Source organism: Cibotium barometz, chromosome 3 (assembly GCF_041138505.1).
Source record: "Cibotium barometz isolate CiBa-2024 chromosome 3, ASM4113850v1, whole genome shotgun sequence".
NCBI classification, from domain to species: Eukaryota; Viridiplantae; Streptophyta; class Polypodiopsida; order Cyatheales; family Cibotiaceae; genus Cibotium; species Cibotium barometz.
This window is the reverse complement of record NC_141048.1, coordinates 35,837,809-35,861,935: the sequence shown is the minus strand read 5'-3', so window position 1 is coordinate 35,861,935 and position 24,127 is coordinate 35,837,809. Positions and strand designations below refer to the sequence as shown.

General features: G+C 42.5%; 1 protein-coding gene across 1 annotated transcript; it reads right to left on the bottom strand.

The window, feature by feature from the left end:
- Positions 1 to 10,884: 10,884 nt before the first annotated feature.
- LOC147640008 (uncharacterized) lies at positions 10,885 to 23,866 on the bottom strand. Its single transcript, XM_086824336.1, has 3 exons — positions 23,176 to 23,866; positions 22,784 to 23,090; positions 10,885 to 11,049 (listed from the first exon to the last, which is right to left on the bottom strand). The coding sequence occupies exons 1-3, from the start codon at positions 23,805 to 23,807 to the stop codon at positions 10,885 to 10,887; spliced, it is 1,104 nt and encodes a 367-aa protein (XP_086680462.1). The 5' UTR covers positions 23,808 to 23,866.
- Between the last annotated feature and the right edge of the window lie 261 nt (positions 23,867 to 24,127).

The window sequence follows — 24,127 nt, the reverse complement described above, 5'->3', positions numbered from 1 at the left end:
CTTGGGAATCCAGACCTGTGATCTAGAAGTCTTGGGATATGGAATTAAGATATACTCATTGTATTCAAAAGAAAATCAAAACGGAAAACTTGCATAGAAACCTTGTTTTCTTAAAGGACTGTCTTACACCAGAATGCTGGAGGGAGCATCTAGTATATGTGTTTTTATAAGGGAAGTTCGGTTGCAACAGCTAGCGGGGAGTGTTCAAAGGACGACTCATACGACAAAAACCTGCCTAGGTCTTGACCAGCCTGGGTATGGTGAAAAATGGTGTGCTTCTGGTACGATGGGCGAGGGCCGACGAAGCGATCCCTGAGTGAAGTGCCAGGACACCTAAGGAGGATCCTGAAGGGTTCTTACTAGGCGATGCACGGGCTCGTGATGCTTAAGACACCCATGTGTATGTCGTGGAAGATATATATATGTATGAGACAAAAAAATAGTTGCAATCTATTACTGGATCTCGTTGTTGCTGCTAACCTGCTGGTCTCAAAACGGAGAGTCCAGAGTGATACTATTTTGTGAGAAACAAGGATTGAATGAAAATTTTGAGTTATGACATCTGTAACTAATAATTATTTGTGAATGGATTGTTTTAAAAGTTAAAGTTTAAAGAGGAGTGTGTGCTGCATATCTGTATTCTAAAGCAAAAGTTAAGAAAGGCATTCAATTATGGGTGGGTGAGTACTTGTCTGGTTCTACCAATTCTAGTGGTTGGAACCCATGGGCCGGATGGGGTAGGCTGGAATCAATAGAGTTTTAATAATAAAATTGATCAATAGGAATACGCTTAGAACTCGAGTAGTTAATTAAAAGCCTGAAGACTTCTCTGATGAATAGATCAACGGTTGTGCCTGATTCAATTAGAAAAAAGCATTGATTTCTTCAAGTTAAGTCTATAATAGTTTTCCTTCTATCTGATTTAATCAGATAGAAGGGAAATAGATGAATAGATCAATGGCTTGTTACCATATTATAGTAGTGATGTGTGTGAACACACTTAGGACCGCCGGGGCACTTTTTCCCTCACTAGGAGGTTTTTTCCCCCGTGCATTGTATATACGCCCATTATCTTCTAGGGCTAGTAATCTTTCATTTTTGGCACTCATAATACACTACTGTGTTGTGCTCAAGCTTCCTTATCTTCTTGAAGTTGTGTGTGCATTCCTGCAACCCTAATTCCAACAATTGGTATCAGAGCAGGCTTCCTCCTCCCGGGCAGCATCACCGGCACCTGCCGCTTCATCTCCTCCGATTGCGACGAGGTTTCACGAGCGACTGCAGGTTAGTATATGCCATGGGAAAGCCCGTAGGGCTTGGTCATTTCAGAATTTTGATCTGAGGTCATTTCGCCCTCCGTTTTTGCATTCCAAGTACTGCGCAGGCAAAATCGTCCTACTGTGCAGATTTTCTGTCAGGATTAAAATCTGCAGGACAGGTGCCCATTCGTCTGTTTTGGGCTGTGCTACATAGCACAGGTCGATTTTATACAGGTTTTCCTCTTACAGACAGCATTTACATCTAGTAGTACAGTCATTGGCCATGGCTGACAACAATGATGTATTCCGCATGTTGGCTGCTGAGGATAAGTTGGATGGCACCAACTATCCATTGTGGGCATATATGATGCGACATGTATTGGTAGCAAAGGGGTTATGGAACATTGTGCAGGGTATTGATGCACGTCCTATTGTGGCTGGGAATGCTGCAAACACATCAGAAACAGGTACTGTTGATGATGGTGCAGGCACAAGTGCTGTAGCAGCTGTTCGAGAACCACCACTTTCAGCAGAGCAGATTCGTTGGGATGGTAGAGATGCGCAGGCTCATGCCTTGATTGCGCTGTCTGTCAAACGTACCATTATCCCACATATTCGCTCCTGCAGGACTTCTAAGGATGCTTGGGATGTACTTGCCACATTGTATCAGGCAAGAAATGAGGCTCGTGTTGCTTATCTCCGAAAACAGTTGGAGAGTGAGCATATGAACGAAGGTGATTCTATGGATAGCTTTTTGACAAAGATCAAGGATTTCAAAGAGCAGCTCATTTCTGCAGATGAAATCCTGTCTGACAGTTCACTTGTGCAGACTGTTTTGAATGGTCTACCAGATTCTTATCAGGGTTTTGCTTCCACTCTTCGCTTGATGATGAAAGGCAATCCCAATGCCTTATCATTTGAGGAGTTAGTTTCTGTTTTGCTGCAAGAAGACCAGTCAAGGCAAAACAGGAATATTATGCGTGTCGCAGATCAAGCTTTCGTTGCTAGTCAGAGAAGCGGGAAAGGTAAAGCTGGCTTTTCTTCTAGTAAGCAGAAATCTGCAAATGCTGCGCAACCAAAGAAGGAAGACAAAGATGAGAAGAAGGGTGACAAACAGAAGACATTTTGCAAGTACTGTAAGGGAAATGATCATGTCATCAAAGCGTGTCCTAAGCTGGCTGCGAAAGAGGCTAAGAAGAAAGAGGCTGGTATGGCTGTTGCAGATGCCTCTCCTTCTAACAATGAATCTGCTAATGTTGTGCTAGATACAGAATGGGCATTCAATGCGCAGTGCAGTTATGACCCATCTTTGCATGACACATGTATGTCTGCAGTAGATTCAGATGTATGGTACTTTGACAGTGGTGCCACTAAGCATATCACCTCGCAGCGCAGTTTATTCACTTTCCTTGAGTCTGCTCCCACAGGGAATACTGTCACTTGTGCCAATAACTCCTCTTATCCCGTTAAAGGAGTTGGACAGATTGTGCTGAATGTTGCAAATGGCAACACCTTTACACTTTTTGATGCATTGTATGTGCCAGGGATCAAAAAGAATCTGCTGTCAGTCTCCGCATTTGCCAAAACAGGTTTGGTTGTAAAATTTGTGGATGACAGATGTACTGTTCATGATCTCTCTTGTGGTGACATCATTGTAGCATCTGGTTCACTATGTCGAGGGCTGTATAAGCTCAATATGGATGGCAAATGTGTAGAGGATTCAGCATGTGCTATTATGGATACGCAGGCTATTTCAAATGCAAAACTGTGGCATGCACGTTTTGGTCATCTGAATTTTGCAAGTTTGCTGCGCCTGCAGAAATCTGAAATGGTGTCTTCTTTGCCTAAGCTTGAGGCACCTGTCAAGCATGTTTGTGAGGGCTGCATATTGGGTAAAATGCAGCGTGCTTCCTTTCCCAAAGATGGATCAGTGAGAGCTGAACGCAGATTGCAGCTTGTTCACAGTGATGTTTGTGGTCCCATGCAAACTCCATCATTTGGAAACTACCTTTACTTCGTGACTTTCATTGATGATTTTACCAGGCATGCATGGGTATATCCTTTGAAGGCAAAGTCCGAAGTGTTTTTGTGCTTCAAACAGTTTTTGGTTATGGCTGAAAATGTGTCAGAAAGTAAGATGGGCACCCTCCGTTCAGATCGAGGGGGGGAGTATATGTCTTCAGAATTTAATGCATTTCTGGCTGAGCGTGGGATAAAACACCAATGTACAGTGCCGTATACACCACAGCAAAATGGTGTGGCTGAGAGAAAAAACAGGTCTCTCATGGAAATGGCAAGATGTATGGTTAAGAGTCAAAGTCTACCACATGGTTTTTGGCTTGAGGCTGTCATGTGTGCCACTTATGTACTAAACAGGTGTCCCACCAAAGCATTACAGGTTGTCACTCCATATGAGGCTTGGCATGGCCGCAAGCCATCTGTTGGCCATTTACGTGTTTTTGGTTGCCTGGCATATGCATTAGTGCCTGTGCAACATCGCAGAAAATTGGATGACAAAGCTGTCAAATGTATTTTTGTTGGATATAGTGCTGAGAGCAAAGGCTATCGTTTGTATCATCCACAGACAAAGCGCATTTTGGTTAGCCGTGATGTTGTATTTGTGGAAGATGCAGTTCAGCCCTTGGTTTCATGTACTAAGGAGACAGATATCAGCTCACGTGATGTCTATGATACATTGTTGCCTCTTTTCAGTGGTGCACAGTCAAGTGCAATACCTCATGAGGCAGTTTTTCAGCCTATGCAGGTTTTAAATGATGGCACAGATCAGCCTATATCTGATGCAGATGTGCATGATGCACTTGAGGATGAGAGACAAGAGATTGAGGGCTCTAGGAACATGCCTAGATGGCTGGTGCAGACTTTGCGTGACAGCAAGTTGGATGCCCCTTTGTCTAGTCGCACTCGTTCTGGCTCTCATGGTGCCTCTTATGCGTCAGATTGTTATGCATTGGCTGTTTCTAGTATGTGCGATGAAAGTGAGCCTGTTTCATTTGATGAGGCACAAAGTTCAAAAAATTGGATGGCTGCTATGCAAGCAGAATACGATGCTATTATGAAGAATGGTACATGGTCTTTATGTGACTTGCCTCCTGGCAAGAAGGCCATTGGCACTAAGTGGGTTTACAAATTGAAGCGTAAGCCTGATGGCACAGTGGATCGCCATAAGGCTAGGCTTGTTGCAAAAGGTTATGCTCAAGAGAAGGGCATTGATTTTGATGAGACTTTTGCTCCCACATGTCGTATGACCACTGTTCGTAGCATCTGTGCATTAGCAGCTCATAATGGTTGGAATGTACATCAGCTGGACATAAAGACTGCGTTCTTAAATGGAGATTTGCATGAGGAGGTGTATGTATCGCAGCCTCGTGGTTTTGTTCAAAGAGGGCAGGAAAACAAAGTGTGCAGATTAAAAAAGGCTTTATATGGTTTAAAGCAAGCTCCACGAGCTTGGTATGAAAAAATACATGCATATTTGACTGCACATGGGTTTCAGAATAGTCCAACAGAAAGCACTTTGTATGTTAAACGTGTGGATGGTGTACATCTAATCATTGCTCTCTATGTCGATGACATGCTGCTCACAGGACCAAATGAGAGTCATATTGCTGATTTTAAGGCTGATTTGAATGCCTCTTTTGAGATGTCAGATTTGGGGCATTTGCATCATTATTTGGGGATACAATTTAAGCAGTGTGATGGAGGTATTGCTTTGTGTCAGACAAAGTATATTGAAACATTGTTGCGGAGATTTGGCCTTGAAGACTGCAAGCCTATTGCTACTCCAATGGAGACAGGTTTGAAGTTGAGTCTTCATGATGCTGGAGATCACTTTGATGTCACACTCTATCAGACAGCTGTTGGTTGCCTCATTTATGTATGCATTACGAGGCCAAACATTCAGTTTGCAGTCTCACAGGTGAGCAGATTTATGCATAGCCCAGGCATTAAGCATTGGCAGGCAGTGAAGCGTATCTTTCGCTATTTGAGTGGTACTCGGCATCTTGGGTTGTTTTATCCCAAGGGGGGATCATTGCCGCCAGATTTACATGTTTTTTCAGATTCTGACTGGGCTGGTTGTTATGACACACGCGTGTCCACGAGTGGTTTTTGCTTCATGCTTGGAAGCTCATGCATATCATGGTTGAGCAAGAAGCAGCCTACTGTGGCCACTTCTAGTTGTGAAGCTGAGTACAGGGCAGCTTTCACAGCTACGGTTGAGTGTGTGTGGCTCAGACGCCTTATGGCTGATTTGGGTGTTGGGCAGCCATCTGCCACCACCATCTTCACTGACAGTCAGAGCGCATTGGCAGTTGCGCGGAACCCAGTGTTCCATGCTCGTATGAAGCACATTGAGGTGCACTACCATTATGTCAGGGAGAGACTCTCTGCAGGAGAGATCAGTTTGGCTTATGTGCCAACACAGGATAACCTTGCAGACCTTTTCACAAAGGCTCTGCCTCGTGAGAAGTTCGAAGCTTTTCGCAAAGCTTTGGGCTTACTCCCTTTTGTGGATTCGTCCACATAGCTAGACACTTCCCTATACATGAGTGCTAGCTCTTGTTCACCGCATCACTCCAGGGGGGATTTGTTACCATATTATAGTAGTGATGTGTGTGAACACACTTAGGACCGCCGGGGCACTTTTTCCCTCACTAGGAGGTTTTTTCCCCCGTGCATTGTATATACGCCCATTATCTTCTAGGGCTAGTAATCTTTCATTTTTGGCACTCATAATACACTACTGTGTTGTGCTCAAGCTTCCTTATCTTCTTGAAGTTGTGTGTGCATTCCTGCAACCCTAATTCCAACATGGCTGAGCCTGATTCAATTAGAAAAAAGCGTTGATTTCTTCAAGTTAAGTCTGTAATAGTTTCCCTTCTATCTGATTTAATCAATGGCTGTGCCTGATTCAATTAGAAAAAAGCGTTGATTTCTTCAAGTTAAGTCTGTAATAGTTTCCCTTCTATCTGATTTAATCAAATAAACGTTAATTTAGTATCTTGACCTCGTTTAGAGAAAATCGCTAAGAAAAGAAAAATGGTGGAATCGTTCTTGTTTTTCGGGCAGGGAAAATTTTCCCAGTTTTGATTTTCGGAATGACCACCAGCTTAGTCTCGTGTCCCCGGACATTCGAGGGTGAGGCCCCGAGTAAGAAACCCTGCCCCGCGTAAGAGGAAGCTACTTCTGTTGCTACCATCCGAGAATCCGGTGCGCAGAGGAGGCAGTGGGATCTCACAATTGGTATCAGAGCACTGGTGTAAATTTACGTAACAGTAGCAAAAATTGCTTAAATTTTTAAAGTAAATCTGGGAAATAATGTTTTCACTTGTTAATATTATGTTGAATGAACTTCAAAAATTGAAAACTCATAAATTGAATTGGAAATTTATAGATAGATACCCCGAATCTATCTGGCATTCCTAACTTTCCCAAAGTCAGGCTATGATAGCCTTTGCATTCGAGCACCTCATCAACTCTGCTACGACCCAAGTAAGCAGAGTGAGACTCGCACGTCATTTTGAGAGTCTTTACTTTCCTGATCCTCTTGAGCGACGTCAGTATATGTGGTTCTGTGGGACGATGTATTAATGTCAGTACCAGTCAGCGTCAGAGGCTCATGCAAAATATTTCCTTAGCCATGATTGTGATAAGGCTAGGGCTTGTTCAGCATGTGCAACTCATTGATCATTCACCCAGGAACTTTAGAATTTCATGCCAAATTTTTAGGCTTCTTAGCCGCTTTATCCCTAAAAGTAGAATTACTGCACCTCTTTTTGTAATGAATCATGTGTACCATGGCATGTCTCCTTCACAGTTTTGCTTCTTTATGCATATACAATTGAGGCAGTGATTTTGGGAGCCGTGATGCTCTATGTATATATCAAAAACTTTTGATAATAAATGATGTTTTATAAAAAAATTCTAAATTGTTTTCATGATTGTGAATGGTTAATAAAATTATTAGAGTAAGTCTTGTTTCATGAAGTATGATGAAATAATTATCTGTTTAAAGAATAAATCGTAAAAATTATAATCATAAATCTGTTGTCAAAGTTAAGTTGACGAAAATCTCGTTTTGTCAAAGTCATGAGGCGGCGTGCGGCCCATGCAAGGCAACCGGATCCTCTAAACCGATGACAAAGAGTTAGATCTGGATGTTCGAAAAGCCATGCATAGATCCCAACCTGATCCCTTAAAGGGTGAAGGGGAGCAGTTAGGTGAAGTAGTGGAAAAGTGGATTGAGGCAATGGAGGAATACTTTAATGACAGAAGCAAGATGGCTCTCGCCAGGTTAAAGATTGTGGAAACAGCCAGCGTCACTTGGAGGAACCACTACAAGACTAACCATCGCGACCGGAATACCCAGACCTGGACCGATCTTAAAGCTTACCTCAAAAAGAGGTTTTGTCCTCCGGGCTTCCTTGAAACTAAAATGAATGAGTTCTTGGAACTAAAGCAGGATAGCTGGACAATTGAAGAGTACCATCAGGCTTTTGCCCTTCTCTTTAAGTATTCCCCGTAATTAGATAATGAAGAGTAGTTGATGGCCAGATTCATTCGAGGAATGAACGAGCCATTGGACACCTTAGTGAAGGATGCCAAACCTATCTCAATGGCCGAAGCAGTAAGAATGGCAAAGGACTTTGCCAAAGCCTTTGTAGTTAAGGTCCTACCGAAGCTTGCACCATCTAATTTTAAAAGATTCCAAACCTCGAGAAGAAATTCAAACTTTCCTCCCCCAAAGAGACAGCAAGGCCCAAATCAGAATCAGGATACTGGGAGATTCAGAAGTGAAGGAAGACCCTTCCCACACAGAACACTTTCTCTCAGGAGCCCCACCTCTTTCAAGGATTCAGAGGGGTGAGCTCAGAAGTGAGAACCGGTGTTTTGGATGTCAGGGTTTTGGTCACCAACTGAAAGACTGCCCGACTCCTGCCATGTCAAGGGGACAGGGAAGTCAAGGACCAAGTGCAGAGACCAACCCCTTCCTATCATTCACCATCTCATCAAAATCAGGGCAATCCTAGGAGAACTCTAGCTTAGCCATCTGCCTCTATCAAGAGTAGCCTTAAAACTCCTTCCTAGAACTGGGAAAACCAAAGAGAAAGAGTTCCGCCTCAAACTGCAGCAGCTAGAGTAGCCACAATAGCAAAAGTAGTGGAAGAGGAAAGAGGACAAATTTATGGAGCAATTGAAAACCAAGGGCCAAATCGCCAATTCTCCATCATCCATACTCTAGCTGAGTATCAGGGTAAGCCTTTTAAGCTTTTGATTGATTCAGGCAATAGGGAAGTTCGGTCGCAGCACAGCTGGCAGGGAGTGTTCAAAGGACGGCTCACACGGGGCAAAAACCTGCTCGGGTCTTAACCATCCTGGGTATGGTGAAAAATGGTGTGCTTCCGGTACGATGGGCAAGGGCCGACGAAGCGGTCCCTGGGTGAAGTGCTAGGACACCTAAGGAGTATCCTGGAGGGTTCTGACCAGGCGATGCACGGGCTCGCGGTGCTTAGGACACCCATGCATATGTCGTGGAAGATATATATATATATATATATGATGATAAAAAAATAATTGTAATCTTTTACTGAATCTCGTTGGCCTGCTGGTCTCAAAACGGAGAGTCCAGAGTGATACTGTTTTGTGAGAAACAAGGATTGAATGGAAATTTTAAGTTATGACATCCGTAACCAATAATTGTTTGTCAATGGATATAGAGGTCAACTATCACTTCATCAGAGAGAGGGTCTTAGTAGGAGACATTGATCTCATGTATGTTAGCACAGAGAGTAAGTAGCTCACATTTTCACGAAAGCTCTGGGAGGAGCAGAGAATATTCATAGATTTTGGACTTTTCTTAGAGTCCTAGAGATGGAGTTGAGCTTGAGGGAGAGAGTGTTGAGATATCAAGCTCAACACGAGATAACACTGATGATATGCCTAGGTGACCGTTTCTACCACTTATATCATTGGTGTGTTTGGTAGGATGATGACATGATAGATCTTTGTGAGTGATTCTATAGCTGGACTATCCTAGTTACCAATCCACCACTAGGTTATAGTATACTTATCTTGCCAGCTCACTCACTTAGCTTGTTCACTTTATGGACCGCATGTACATAGTAGTTTAGTACTTATGTTATATTTTCCTTATCGTTTTTGGTAGACCTCTTTTGTTGGACAAGAAGAAGAACTAATTTTCAGCCTCTCATCTTGTGTGTTCACTTCTAGGGTTTGTGTGAGTGTGTGTGTGATTGCAAGAGCTCAAGCTCTCTTCCCCCCTACATCTTTTCAAAAATGAATCCACATGCTATCTGAATTTCCACCTGGTCACATCCTATTAACCAAGTCAAGACCACTTCCAAGACCCATAGTTGATATTTTGAACACATGGGGCTTATGTTCAAGGCGCAGCTGACCAGGAAACAAGACACTATAAATGAATGGAAACCTGGATTTTTTTTTTCAAATGAAGGACAACCTCCAAGCCATAACCATGGCCATACTTCCCCTTCCTTAAATCTTCTAAACACCGCTCTATCCCTTTTCAGTGAATTTCATTAATATTTATTTATATATATGTCAAAATTATATTTTCTTAAATAAAATCTTAAAGGCCCTTTTTTTAATTTTTGTGTGACATATATGATGCAGGGCCTAGTAATTACATGCTTGAGGCATTTGAAAGCATGTACATGAATGGGTCATGGATGGCATGTACATGTATAAGGGTTGGCCATGGATAGCATGTACATGAATGAGCCTGGCTTGCATGTACATGTATGAGGCATGGCCTTGATAGCATAGAGATGATGGCCATGCCTCATACATGTATCACAAAAATAAAAATAAAAGTCCTGTGGGGATGGCCATGCGCCAGCGTGGCTTGCCTACAAGGCCTTTTTTAAATTTTTATGTCATGTTTAATCCAAGGCCTGGCCATGGAGAGCTTTGAAGGAAATTGATAGCATGTACATTGATAAATATTGATGGTGATTGTATGTTCATGTACATGAGAGGCATAAATTTTCATGTACATGTTTGAGGCATGGCCTTGATAGCATGTACATGTATGAGGCATGGCCGTGATAATGGTGGCCATGCCTCAAACATGTCTCACAATTCTTTTTTTAAAAGGCCCTATGGGCAGGCCAATGCGGCTTGCTCACAGGGCCTTTTAAAAAAAAATGTGTGACATGTATAATGTAGGGGGCCTGGCCATGGAGAGCTTGAAGGACTTGATGGCATGCACATGGTTAAGGTGGATAATTCCTCATACAAATAATGGTCTGCCTCATACATTAAGATGATGCCCTGCATGTACATGCATCATACATGAGATGTAGCCATGCCCTTCCTCATACATGAGGCACAAAAATAAAAAAAGGCCCTATGGGTAGGCCATGTCAGCGTCACCTGCCCATAGGGCCTTTTTTTAACTTTTGTTTAGGATTTTATTGGTGTAAGGAAATCCTTACTCTAAAATAGCAAATATAATGATTAAAGAGTAGTTATACGAGGCTCGCAAGGTTCCATCGACATTTGGTTTGTTTTTGCAGGTGATGCTGAAGAAGTCTAAGGTTTGATAAGGGACGGGCTCCTCCACTCAGTGCCCATGTACTTGGGAGGGCATCCGCCCGCGGAGAAGGACAGTCAAGATGAATCGCATTCCAGAAAAACCTTGGAGTGGAGAAACCCCTGGAATCCCATTCCAGAAAAACCTTGGAGTGGAGAAACCATCATAGGCGCAGTAATGGATGAAAACACCAGGCTGGTACAGGAACAAAAAGAAGCCAAAGAACAACTTCTAAATATGAAGAACCAGGGACAAATCAAAGAGCCCTCCCTCTTGCCAGCAAAAGTACCGACTATACCTTCAGCAGCAGCCCAACAGAAAGAGTCAGCCAATAACACCCCATCAGGTATAATACCTCTACCAACATTGTGCATGTAAGTTTACCAATAGAATAGGTCAGAAGCAAGGTAGAAGACTATTCAGAAAGATGCTTGGTTGGACTACTCTTTGGACTGAGACCATCTAAGGAAGCAATGAGAGCATGGATAAGGGAAAGCTGGACACCTCTGGGAATAGAGGTTACCCTAACTCAAGCCTTGGCCAAAGGCTACTACCTATTTTTATTCAAAGAACCAAGCATGGCAATGAAGGTTATTAGCTCAGGGCAATGGATGTATAGGCATCTCCCCTTCTGTTTCATGAGATGGACAAAGGACTTCAATCCTGATGACCCCAAATCCTCAGCATATCTAGTGTGGGTTGAACTCCCTAACCTCCCCATTCACCTGACCCCATGGATCAAAACCATATTATCACCCCTAGGTCAAGTTCTTGGCACCAAAGCCATCTCTGACTACAACCCTACTTGGCACCCCCAAGTCCTAGTAGAGCTTGATCTATCCCTCCCTCTCCTAGATGAGATAGCAATAGGGTGTGGTGAGTTCTCCCACACTCAGGCAGTTCTTTACAAACACCTACCTAACTCCTGCTTCCACTATGGGAAACAAGGTCACCTTATCAGAAACTGCCCCATCAAAAACCCGCAGTTCATCCTACCCCAAGTAGCTGAAAAAAATGCCCCCCTAACCCGAGCCAAGCTCTCCCGAACCCTGGCCGAAAACCCAAAAGAAATAGAATTCGTGCAAGTCATCAGAAGGACACCCTCTAACAGACCCAAACCCCCTCAGCCCCTTCACAAGCCCAACAGATACTTAGTCTTAGCTGCTATTCCAAACCCAGGTGATACAGAAGAAGAAAATGAATGTGTAGAAAGTACCCCTGTAAACAAACTGAGGTTAGAGAAGGAAGTTGACAACTTGGATGTAGCTGACATGGACACCACAGGCATTCTAGCTCCTGAAAAAAGCTCCAAACCACAAACAAGCAACTCCAATGACATGGAGATAAGCAAAGAACTCAAGAGAGGCAGAGCACACCTGGGAACCACCCCCCAGTCAGTCACTTAAGGAGGCCTTAACAAACCCCCAAATAAAAGATAATGAAAGTTGCAAGCTTCAATGTCAAAGGACTTTCAGACCCAAAGAAAGCCCAACTAGTCAGACAATGGTTTAAAGCCAAAGGTCATCTAGATATCATCACTCTAGTGGAGATAAAGACTACAGGAGAGGAACTGAACAGAAGGCTATACTCCATCTCCCCTGAGCACTTTTGGATATTCTCACTTCATTCTCATGAAGTGGGGGCCTAGCAGTGGGCATCCATTATGATTACATCCAAGATCTAAAAGACTTTCACATTGACAACAATAATCAATGGATAGTCGTACTCATGAACAGCTTCACCTTTGTAGGAGTGTATGCTCACGGCCCTTAGAAGCAGAGGATTAGAACTTGGAACTCTCTTCTAAGGGTACGAGCACGTGTTTTGATTATGGGGGACTTTAACATGGTTGAAACCCTCAAGGATAGATACAACTCCAAAGGACAATCCTTGTTTGGATCAAAGAAACAAGCTTGGGAAAAAGTAAAAAAACACAAGTTCAACCTGCAAGATTTGGGTCAAGAAGGAATCTTCTCATGGAAAAACTACTCTACTGGAGAGCTCTCCAGTAGCCAGAAAAGCCGGACTAGATAGAGCTTACGCAAGTGGTGAAATTTATTCTAAATACAATAGGTGTGAATGCTCAGTAGACAATACTACATGCATATCAGATCATTACCCCATCATCACTACAATGGATAATCAAGACAACAGACACAAATCTAGCTGGTTCCACATAGACCCAGCTCTATTTAAGCTGCCTCTAGTTCAAGAAGAAATAAAACACATCTAGAAATCCTTCTTCAGCAACAATCTCTCCCCAGCAAAAGCTTGGAGTCTGTCAGTTAAGTCTACCCAAAATTTGCTCAAGCAGGTCAGAAAGGAAGTTTCAGTTCACAGAACCAGCAGACTAAAAGAACTCCAAGTACAGCTTCAAGAACAAGAAGCCTCCACTGTCCCTTCTAATGTCAATCAGATCAGAGCCAAAATCAAAAGAAAAGAAGAAGTTTCCCTCCAACACACTAAGCTTTATACCAAGGAATGGTGGGCAGGTAAAATTGACAGGCCGTGCCCTAAAATGTTTAAAATGCTGAAGGTCAAGCAAAGGCAAGAGCATACCCCCTTGCTTAAAAACAAGAATGGAATCCAGGCTATTAACCAAGCTATTAACCAAGAGGAGAACAAAAAACTTCTCACTGACTACTTCCACAGCATCTTCCAGGAAGATGGTCCCCCCTCCCCAACCAAGACAGCTGCAATGGGGGCTATCAAAGTAGCCAGACACACAGAACGGTCCCTGCCAATTTAGCCGTTACTCTGGATCATGACATCTCTCATGATGAAATCAAAGAGGTCATCTTCTCTCTCAAATCCAATAAGAGCCCAGGTGAGGATGGACTGCCTGCTGAATTTTTCCAAACTTTTAGCGATGTGCTAATAGGCCCCATAATCCAAGTGTGGCAAGAATCCTTGAAATAAGGAGCTTTGCCATCAAAAATCAATGAAGGCCTTATCAAGCTCATACACAAAAAAGGCCCCAGGGAGATCATGGGTAACTGGAGACCACTTACAATGCTCAACAGTGTGTACAAAATCATAGCCAAAGCATTAGCCCTTAGACTGGCTAAACACATGAAACTCTGGATAACAAAGGAACAAAAAGGGTTTATCAAAGGCAGGTACATTTTGGATTCCATTATTGCCTTATGGGAAGGGTTTGAATATGCAGAAAAAACCAGCCAGGGACTTCTTGTTTATTAAGATTGACTTTGAGAAAGCCTATGATAGAATTCAGTGGGACTACATCCTCCAATCCCTCAGAGACATGGGACTGGGCCCCCAATTCACCCACATGGTAAAAACCTTATTTGGAAATGCCAAAGCCAAAATTATCATCAATGGAGAACTTTGACCCCTTCCCAGGATGCCCTTTAGCTCCCTTACTATATGCTATAGCTGCAGATGGTCTAAATTGGCTAATAAAGGACAAGATCAGCAAAGGAGAACTGGTTGGCATCAATTTGCCCAATGGAGAACAAATGTGCACTCAGATGTTTGCTGATGACACTAACAGTCTTATAGCAAATGATGAAGAGAACATCAAGGCGCTCTGGAGTTGTCTACAAACCTACTGTGAAGCCTCAGGCTCCAAAATTAATCATAGCAAAACAGGAATCAAAACTCTCATTGAACCCCCTCCCTCTTGGCTCCTTGAGACATTAGGGGAAGGTTGAGGTCTATGGGGGCCCTTTAAGCTGCCATGAGATTAAGGAGATGATTAGTGTGAAGGCCAATAGGAAAAATACATGTGTACAAAAACGTTGGGTTGATTAAGACCCTAAATCTTGTGGTCAAAGGTGGAATCTTACCTTTTTCAGATCTGCCAGCAAAGAAAATCTTCAATATCTTTTTTTTAAATATTTTTTTAAAGGAAAAGTTTCAAAAAGTTACCCCCCCTCACTTCCCTCTTCCCTCCAAAAGTAGGGGCGTGTTTCTCTCTCCTCCCTTTTAGACTAACCCACTTTCCCCATCTACCACTCACTACACCCTCACTTGCAGCCCTATCTTCATCCCCAACTTGAGGAAAGCTCTTTGCTACCACCTACTCAGAGAAAGCTCTGTTATCAGCCTCTTTCTCTCTCTAGAGGAAGCTCTGTTATCAGACTCTATCTCTAGGTCTCTCTCTCTCTGTGTGCAAGCAGGCACCTAATGCAATCTCTCATTAGCTTTCTTTTGAGGAAAGCTCTTTGCTACCAGCTACTCAGAGGAAGCTCTGTTATCAGCCCTTCTCTCTCTCTCTAGAGGAAGCTCTGTTATCAGACTCTCTCTCTCTCTCTCTCTCTCTCTCTCTCTCTCTCTCTCTCTCTCTCTCTCTCTCTCTCTCTCTCTCTCTCTGCATGCAGGCACCTAATGCAATCTCTCATTTGCTTTCTTTTGAAGGTTTAGCTTTCTGTGTGTGTGTGCATGTGTGTGTGTGTGTGTCTGTGTATTGTGTGTGTGTGTGTATGGATTTGCAGCAAACTTCTTTGAAGCTTTAGCTAGCTCTCTCTCTCTCTCTGTCTCTGAGCAGGTATTTGCTTTTTTGCCATATTCTTAACATTCACTTTCTTTTCATTTGGGCCATCTATGGCTCTTTAGTGTGTACGCAGGCCATCATCCACTATCGAGTCCATGGCTATTTCCACAGTACAGGATGATGAAGGTTATTGGATTCCTACCGTTTTAAGCGGTTCACTTTCTTTTCATTTGGGCCATCTATGGCTCTTTAGTGTGTACGCAGGCCATCATCCACTATCGAGTCCATGGCTATTTCCACAGTACATGATGATGAAGGTTATTGGATTCCTACCGTTTTTAAGCGGTTCATGTGGATAACAATGCAGCCCAGTTTGAGGGGTGCACACAAGGTTCCTCGAAGGCACATGGCTTCCACAAGCCATCACTGGAAAGGAAGGATCTTAGAATTCAAAGTTTGCAACAAGGATGGAAAGCGGCTTGCAAAGGTGCAACATGTTTACACCTCAAGCCAAATACATCTTGAAGATGAGAACTCACCACGGTTCCCAACTAACTGTAAGTTTCAGTCCTTGTTTAATGTTTCTTTGCTTTGGAGAAATGCTTGCATGAAGACTATGTGAATATCAAGAACTCCAATGTATTCTATTGTATGCAGATGTTTTCCCTTCAACATGTGTGGAATGGCAGCCTCTAGAATGTTTTACAGGGACCTTCGAAGCATGTCATGTTGATCTAGGTAGGCTTATGTATGCTGGGGAAACAAGTTCCGAACTTGCAAATAGAGGAGTATTTTTCATTGCTGCAACATATGTTGTGCCACAGAGGGGAAGGTTTGGAGCACTTGAGCCAATTTCTCCTCTTGCACTAAATAGCCCGGAATGGCCCATTCCAGACCCCACTACAATGGAGAGCTTTCAGCGCAGGATTTTCCATGACATTCAGTCAAGCCTAAAGGCTGCATATGGATCCCACAGGATAAGTGTATCTCTTTTCATGCCTTTACATGTGTTTATTGCTATTTTCAAAGCAGGCAAGTTCCATCGCACCCCAACAATGTGGATAAGCAAAGATGGGGCCTTTGAAGCTCTAGATACATTTCTAAAAGGCGATTGGACCACCAAGGTGGCAGAACATAAGGGCGATGTAATAAAGTGCTCAGCGGTAATGTCAATGGTAAGATGCAGGTATCAGATAGGCAAGCAAAATCTAACTATGGTGTACCCTATTAGAAGGTGGAAATGCTCGCATGGTGAATGGGAGGCTTTGGACTCTGATCTCTATGCTAGGGAGGAGGTAGAACTTCATATTGAAGTTCACCCAGGAGAGGAGCATACAGTGGTAGTTAATGATGATTGGAATTTTGCTCAGTTGAGAGATCGTATTGTCATGTCCTTTAATGTAAGGAACCAATTCAAGTTTGTTGTTTCTAATCGACCCATGCGTCAAAGGTCAGAGAAACATACACTCTGTGTGTCATTGGAGCCCCCTAGGGTCCTTAGCTTGAAAGACTGTTAAGTTGCAGACTTAGGTAACATTTTGAGTGATTTTGGGCGATAATTTGTAGCGGTGTACTTCTAAATACAAAATTATTGATTGCACCATAGTCCCAATGTCCTCTGTATTTCACTGCAATTTGGATTTTAATTTTGTTAATTTTAAAATTTTTAAGTATGTTCTATAAATTTATTAAACTTTATAGTGGAATGCTTTATAAGAATAGGTTTTGCTCTATAAAGCTCATTTCATTCTTAAGATCTTGCAGTTTCTATTTCCCTTCAATATCCCGCCATGGCTTCAAGCTCTAACTCGCTACGCGCAAAACTTGAGAAAATTGGGCTCTCAACAGGTGCAGGTGAGAACATCGCCATTTTTGAGAGGGTGATCGATATGCAAAAAACTATAGACCTTCATGCAGAGGCTTTTCAAGAGCAGGTCCAGTACATGAATGATGTAGTGGCACAATATGTCGTGCAATTGCCTGAATCCACCACTAAATGGGTTCCAGTGGACTTAATCAGGCATCTGTACCATGGTGACAAGTCGTTCCGATTCAGGCTCAACCGATTTTTGAAAGGGCTTACATCTAGCAATTATAGGGTTGAAGATGATGACACCGTTTATGAATTGCAGGTTGGTAATGTAGGCACCACCTTCCTTTCATGGGATATGACGTTAGCACTGTTTCTGCAAGAAGCCAGGGATACAGAAAAAAAGAAGGGAAAGGCAGTGAAAAAGGAAGTAGCTCTTGTGAAGGAATCCAAAGGCGAGGTGGAAGAGGTTTTCTCAGAAGAAGCTGAAGCGTCCATGGCCTTGGTGCTTCTCCAACAAGGGTCAACTGAGGATGAAGAGCCTCATCGTGACCTCGAAGGGGATGAAATTGTGGAAGAGATCCCTGAGTTGGATGTAACCACTTTGAATCCCATCATCATGGATAACAAGGAATTTCTTTTCCTTGATGACATTTGTAAATCCTTGGGGTTAAGGGAGGATGAGGCCTTAAGCATATTAGCAATTGGGTCTGGTTTCTGTAAAGAAGACACACTTGAGCAACAGACTGCAGGTGTACAGATTGATTTTGATGACCATGATCTTACCAAAGCGCTAGCATTCCAAGGTTATGATACAGAACGTACAATTGAGGAAACTGTTTCCAATGCTCTTGTTGCTATAGAAAATGTAGCAGCAGAGTATGAAAGTGTCCCTCAAGAAGCATTTCAACCACATAAGCGCTTGCATGTAGATACATCAGTTGAGCAGCGTGGAAGCAGTATAGACATATGCAACCCACGCATTAGCCAATGTGATGATGACATTGAGGTGGGTTTAAATCAAAGTTGTGCCTTCATATTTATAAGTGAGTTATTACTAACACTTGATTTTTTTCTCTTGTAGAAAGCTTATATTTTTGACAAGTTTGCTGCACGTGGAGGTGGAGTTCGTGTGCAATCCGATGGACGAGACACCTCCCTGATTCATTACCTTCCTAGCCTCTCTCCATCATTTATTCGAGTAATCCATTTAGAGTACTCTGAGGAGGCACAAGCAGAGCTCATCAAGTGTAAAGCTCTAAGTGGGGTTCTCACCGAAGATGGGCTAGCAAATAATGCAAACAAATGTATACTTATTAGCAGGGAGGCAGCCATGTACACATTTGCAGGCAACTACACCGGCCACGTGCTAAGCCACTGTGCCACTTCAATCTCCAAAGGTGTAACCAATCCTATTATTATAGCTAATAGCCTAGGTGAGAAAACCACACAGAGTGATGAAGCTAAAGAAGCTCTCAGAAATCTTCTCAGGAACTTGTAATTTTCTTTCTACGAAATCAATACAAAATGTATACTTTTTTAATTGTAATGTTTCTAAGAAGTCTGAACCATTTCTCTTGTTTATTTGTTGTGTCAGCACTGTGCCCTCTAAACTTTTGGCAGGCATGTGAATGTGTAGGAAATTTCATTGATAAAGATCAAATATTTGTTCTTTGAATGTCACTTAACATCAAGCTGAAATCTGGCAGTACAAAATCTGAACAATTTTTAAAAAATCAAAATTTTTTTATGTTTTTTGATATTTGTAAGCATATTTTTCATCAAAAAAGTGCACATAATGCTGGATAGAGTCAAAAAATTAAAAAAAAGGGCTGTGCGCTACGGCGCGAATTTCAGCCTTTCAAATTGCAGGCCAGGCTTAAATTCGCGCCGTAGCGCACAACCCTTTTTTTGATCATTTTTTCACACAAAAATGCATTGTGTGCACTTTATTTTGATGATTACTCTGCCTAGAACCATAAAAAAAAAGAAAACTGTTGCTTTTTTTAAAAATGTTCTATCTAATGCCAGACTTCACCAGGTGATTTTGAGCCCCAAATAACTTTTTTTTTTGTCCCTGAGCTTTTCTAAGGCCTTATTGAGCTTTAAGCCTTTTTTTCGGACCGAAAATAAATTCAATATAATTTTGTTTCTGCACTATGTAAGGATCCTCTGTTCAATGCCAACAACAATGCCACGTATAACAAGATAATGTTTCACAATCACCTTATCAGTAATATAAATTTTGTTCCTGTTTAACTAAGGCTCTTAATACATGATCAACAGTTTCTCTCATTCAAACAACAGTACAAGAAATGAAATGTCTGCTTTTATAACAGTTGAAACAAATGAATACGTTGGTTAACGAGTCATTGACAATATCTTATAGATTCAAAAAAATGTATTACAATGTCGAGATTACAAAAGGCACAAAGGCCGCCGCCTAAAAGCTTAATCCTATCCTATAAAGCCTTCCTTATGGAGCGCTTTATCCTGACGTAAACGTAGTGCAAGTGCCATGTCAACAGGCTTTAGGGTCACCCTTTTGGCGTGAGCATGGCACAGCACCGAATCTTGAAACAGAGAGACCAAAATTGTTTCTGACGCCTCTTGGAGGGCCTCCAGTGCCGTACTCTGTACCCGAGTGACCCTGTCACTGTACTTGTCGATGACTTCTTTTACAACTCTTGCAAAGGGGGCCTTCGCCATGATGGGGTCTGTGCTCTTTTGGTACTTTCTGATTTCTCGCAGAGCCACGGTCCCTGGTTTCCATCTTCTCTTCTTGTTGGCTACAGGGGGTGGTGGTGGATGCGACCTCTCTTCCCATGGTTGTCTATCATTTCTAAATTTTTTTCGCCTTTCTTGCTCGGCTGGATCTAGATTTAGTCTTCTCTTACTTGCTTCTGCCTTCTTCTTTTCTTGTTCTTGTTTTAATCTGCGTGCTTCTTGAATTCTTTGTTCCCGTCTTTCCCTCTCCCTTTGCACCTCCTGCTCCAGTCTTTCCCTCTCCCTTTGCTCCTCCTGCTCCAGTCTTTCCCTCTCCCTTTGCTCCTCTACTTGTCGTCGATCCTCCTCTTCCATCTCCACCTCTTGCTGCCTGTTTGCACGTTCCTTCTTTCTCTTGACACGAATCTTTATTCTTTGTTTTTTAGGTGGAGACGGGGGCTGATGCCTCTCAAGTTCCTCATGTAGTGTTTGTGCTAAGAGCCTATCCAGCTCTTCACGATGGCTTATTTCCTCTGCTTCATAGAAGTCAGCAGCCTGTTGAAACTGCTCTTGCTCAATACACAGAAGTGCTTCCTGGTCTTCCTCAAATGCGACCCTTAGCTCCTCTTGTAGCTACTGAGGGAATAGGGCTTGCTGTTGCTCTCTTCTTCTATGCTTCTCCTCATCAATCTGGCGTTGTTGCTCTTCCAGCACACGCTCCTGCTGCTCAGCCTCTGAGAGAGGTCGGGGGAATGGTGTACGCGTGGCTCTAAATGAGCCGGTGTCTCCAGGCTGCTTAGAGACATCCTCAATATTGTCCAGTCCTGAGAACACATCCGGCTGTACATCTTCCTGTCGGGTCTCTACCTCTCTGTCCATGCTTGTATGCTTCTTTTTGATACGTTTTTGCACTTGTTGAAATGCCTGTGCCACGGCTACTACGTGTATTAAGTTGTGTGCACCAGATGGTACGTTTGGGTTCTCAGTTTTGCGTGCAGTGTGCTTAGTTCTAGCCATCCATTGACTTACACGAGTGAATGAACGTGAAAATATAATTTTAAAACTCACTTTCACAGGTTTATATAGTTTTTGAAAAAAAACTTATTAATAAAAAAAATCTCGACATTAATAAAAAAAGCTCTAACTTAAAAAAGGTTACAATTTTCTAATATGGAACCCATTTTCGACCCATACGCCTCCGCGCAGCGAACCACTCACGCATCCCATGCACGGCACTTGATGCTCGCCATGCAATTGCTCGTTGCAGATTGACATTTTTTACAACCCTTCGTAGTAATGACACCTGCCCTTTTGGTTTCTGTCGGCGTCGACCTCCCAAACTACGATAAAACCAATTAAACATCTCATGCAAGGCATTACTTTTTTCCTTACCACCTCCACCATGTCGCGTGTTCTTAAAGTATGCTGCCTTAGCTTGATAATGAGAGCGCTCCATTCCTTGGGTGCTCCAAATTGCCATTGGACCATATTCGTCGAGAAAAAACTGTGCGTGGGCAAATATAATGTGCTGCAACAAAGATCATATCAAAATTTTACTATGTGGCGATTAATATCAGTAAATAGATAGAAAGGTAAATACCATATAGTGGGTGATATGTGTTTCTCCCCATGCATCAACCATTTGCTGAGTAAATGTATGTATTGCAGTCTTCAAGTTTGCAATCTCCTCAGCAACAAGTGGAGCCTTTTCTAGCAATTGAATCATTTTTCCCACGATAAGTGGTGCATTCACAAATGGCCTTCCATAATTCATATTTTGTGTGACTATTGTACCCCTCGTAATTTGAGAGAAGGTGTCTTGCTTTGGATCCACCCATGCATATTTTGTTTGGATTATCCTGACCCGGTCCTGACTTTTTAGTATCCTTAGTCAACTTTACAGCACCACCATGAAGCCCCACACTTGAAAGGACATCTTCCAGCTTACTGATGCATTCGTTGCGAAGATGTTCAGGCTCCATATTCCATGCATAATTGATATGTAACTTCAGTAATTTGTCCATTATGCGTAACCTAGCATGAAGCATGCAAATATGAACACGGGAAAGTGGAATCTCTAATATAGGGCTCCATGAGATATCTTCTTGATCACGATTAGGCGGACAATTGGTATTATAATTCATGATGCCATTAACCCACTGCATAGGTTTCTTTGGATCTTTGTTTTGCGTTGCACTCATTGAAGTTGGTTGTACATTTTTCTTGCCCTTTGCATGAGATTTGGTCGTCTTGGTGGCTGCAACCTTGCCTGAAGCTTTGCCGCGATCAATATACTCTGATTTTGAATGGCAGCAATAAATACATGGAAAAAAAGTATTTGCTCCTAGCTTGCATCCCAGCATACACTTCAATGTCTTTAAATCACCTGCCATGTGCCACTCAACTGTAAATGTTCCTACATCTTCCACATGCAAAGTTTCTCCTTTTGATTGCAATGATATGACATTTGGGATGCCTGTTCGGGTAAGGTACCATCGCAATGTATCATTCGTCTCCTGTGGAAGCTCAAATGCTGCCAACCACCATATATTCTTTTCTGATTGCACTCCATAGTAATCTTTTCCCTGAGATTGACTTCCCTTGTTGGAATTTGAGGCTTGTGCACTACAGTCAAGAAGATTATCATCCTGTTCCATATTTCCTTTGATAGCCCTGTTCATAAGTGTTAGGCTGACTCTTTCTAATTTTCGTCCTTTTACAATTTGACACTCATCAAGCTTTAACACAAACACAGCCTGACCTTGGCACTCCTCAAAGCTTAGACCATAATAAGAAATCATAGCTCTTTGAAGGGTCCTTAAATCAATAAAGACATTGTTGTACTTGTTGTATTCAAATACCTTTGTAGTACATACAGGCAGAGCATCCTCCACATGACGGTAGCCACCTAACATGGTCGCAATTTCTGAGTTTGCACTTTTTCTTGCCATGGTTACACTGTATGGAGTTGGTAGCATGGGTCGAAGAAAACCTTTAGCACGATGACCTAGTGTAAACACCCTGTAGATGGCTTCATATCCCTTCCTACTGACACCAGCACTATCACATGCATCCATAATCTGTATGGGGCTTACCATATTTTGCAGCTCTCCAGAAATTCTGTTTCGGATTTGCTTAGATATTTTGCATGTGGGATCTTCTAGCAGCTTATATATGTCTAATAACTTAACAACATGTTTCAATATGCCTGCTCTACATTCCTCAGCACCACCTTCATATCCCATCATATCCCCAGCAATATCTCTACATGGAATATAAATACAAAATAACATCAATATGTTTCACAAAACAGAAAGGCCTGCAAAACAATGGCAAGAATAGAAGTTACCTTGTTGCTCGTACATGTCGTTTTCTTGCTCCACTTAGGATTGCCAAGGTTTCTAGGGACTGACGCTTTCTTTTCCGTTGTCGAAAGCCTACTGGAAGCTTCTTCAGGCTTGCAAGATGTCGTTGCTTGTTTCGTGCATCCTGTTTGGCTGCATTCACCTTGTCCCGTTCAGTATCAAAGGCCTGCTTAAGCAAAAAGTTGTTCTGCTGGAGCTCCTGATTCTGAGTTTTCAAGTTGTTCACCACTTCTTCAAGCCTATCAATGTCCTTCTTGTGTTGCTTCTGCAACTCAAGCCATAAGCCTCGAAAATGCAGTCTTGAATGCGATTCCTGAGCTGCAACAAAAGAAAGCCTCCTACAATAGCCAAATAGACCATTAGCTCCATCACCTACATAACTAAGAAATGTAGTGATATTAACAAAATGAGGTGGAGCATTGGTGAGCGGGTCAATAGGGTATATGAATCCATTCGTCCAGAGGTCAATACATTTTCGCCCTTGTGATCGAAGAGTACCCAATGGCACATCGGTCACACCACTTGATTTTGTGCTGCGGATTGTAGCATACTCAGCAGCCAAATCTACATGTAACCTGAACTTTGGTGCTCTGTTAGATATATCTTCAAGTGGCATTTTCTTTAGGGTTAGGCAATGCTGAAAAGAGCTTCTTGTAGAACACAATGCAAGAGTGAGGATAGGGTATTCTGAGGAGAGTGCAATGAAGTTTTGCTATAAAAAATATTAGAAGGTCATAGATCTTCTGATTAGGTAATAGGAGAAAGGACAAGGAAGATGGCAAGAGGCATAGAAAATGGTAGATTGAGGTTTTGCAGCATAATGCAGTAGAGAGAGAGAGAGAGATGTAGATTGCAGACAGAAGTAGGGGATATGTATGGTAAACAATGCAAGAATGGAAAATGGTAAGCTTTGAAGCTATGGAGGTTGACAGAGGG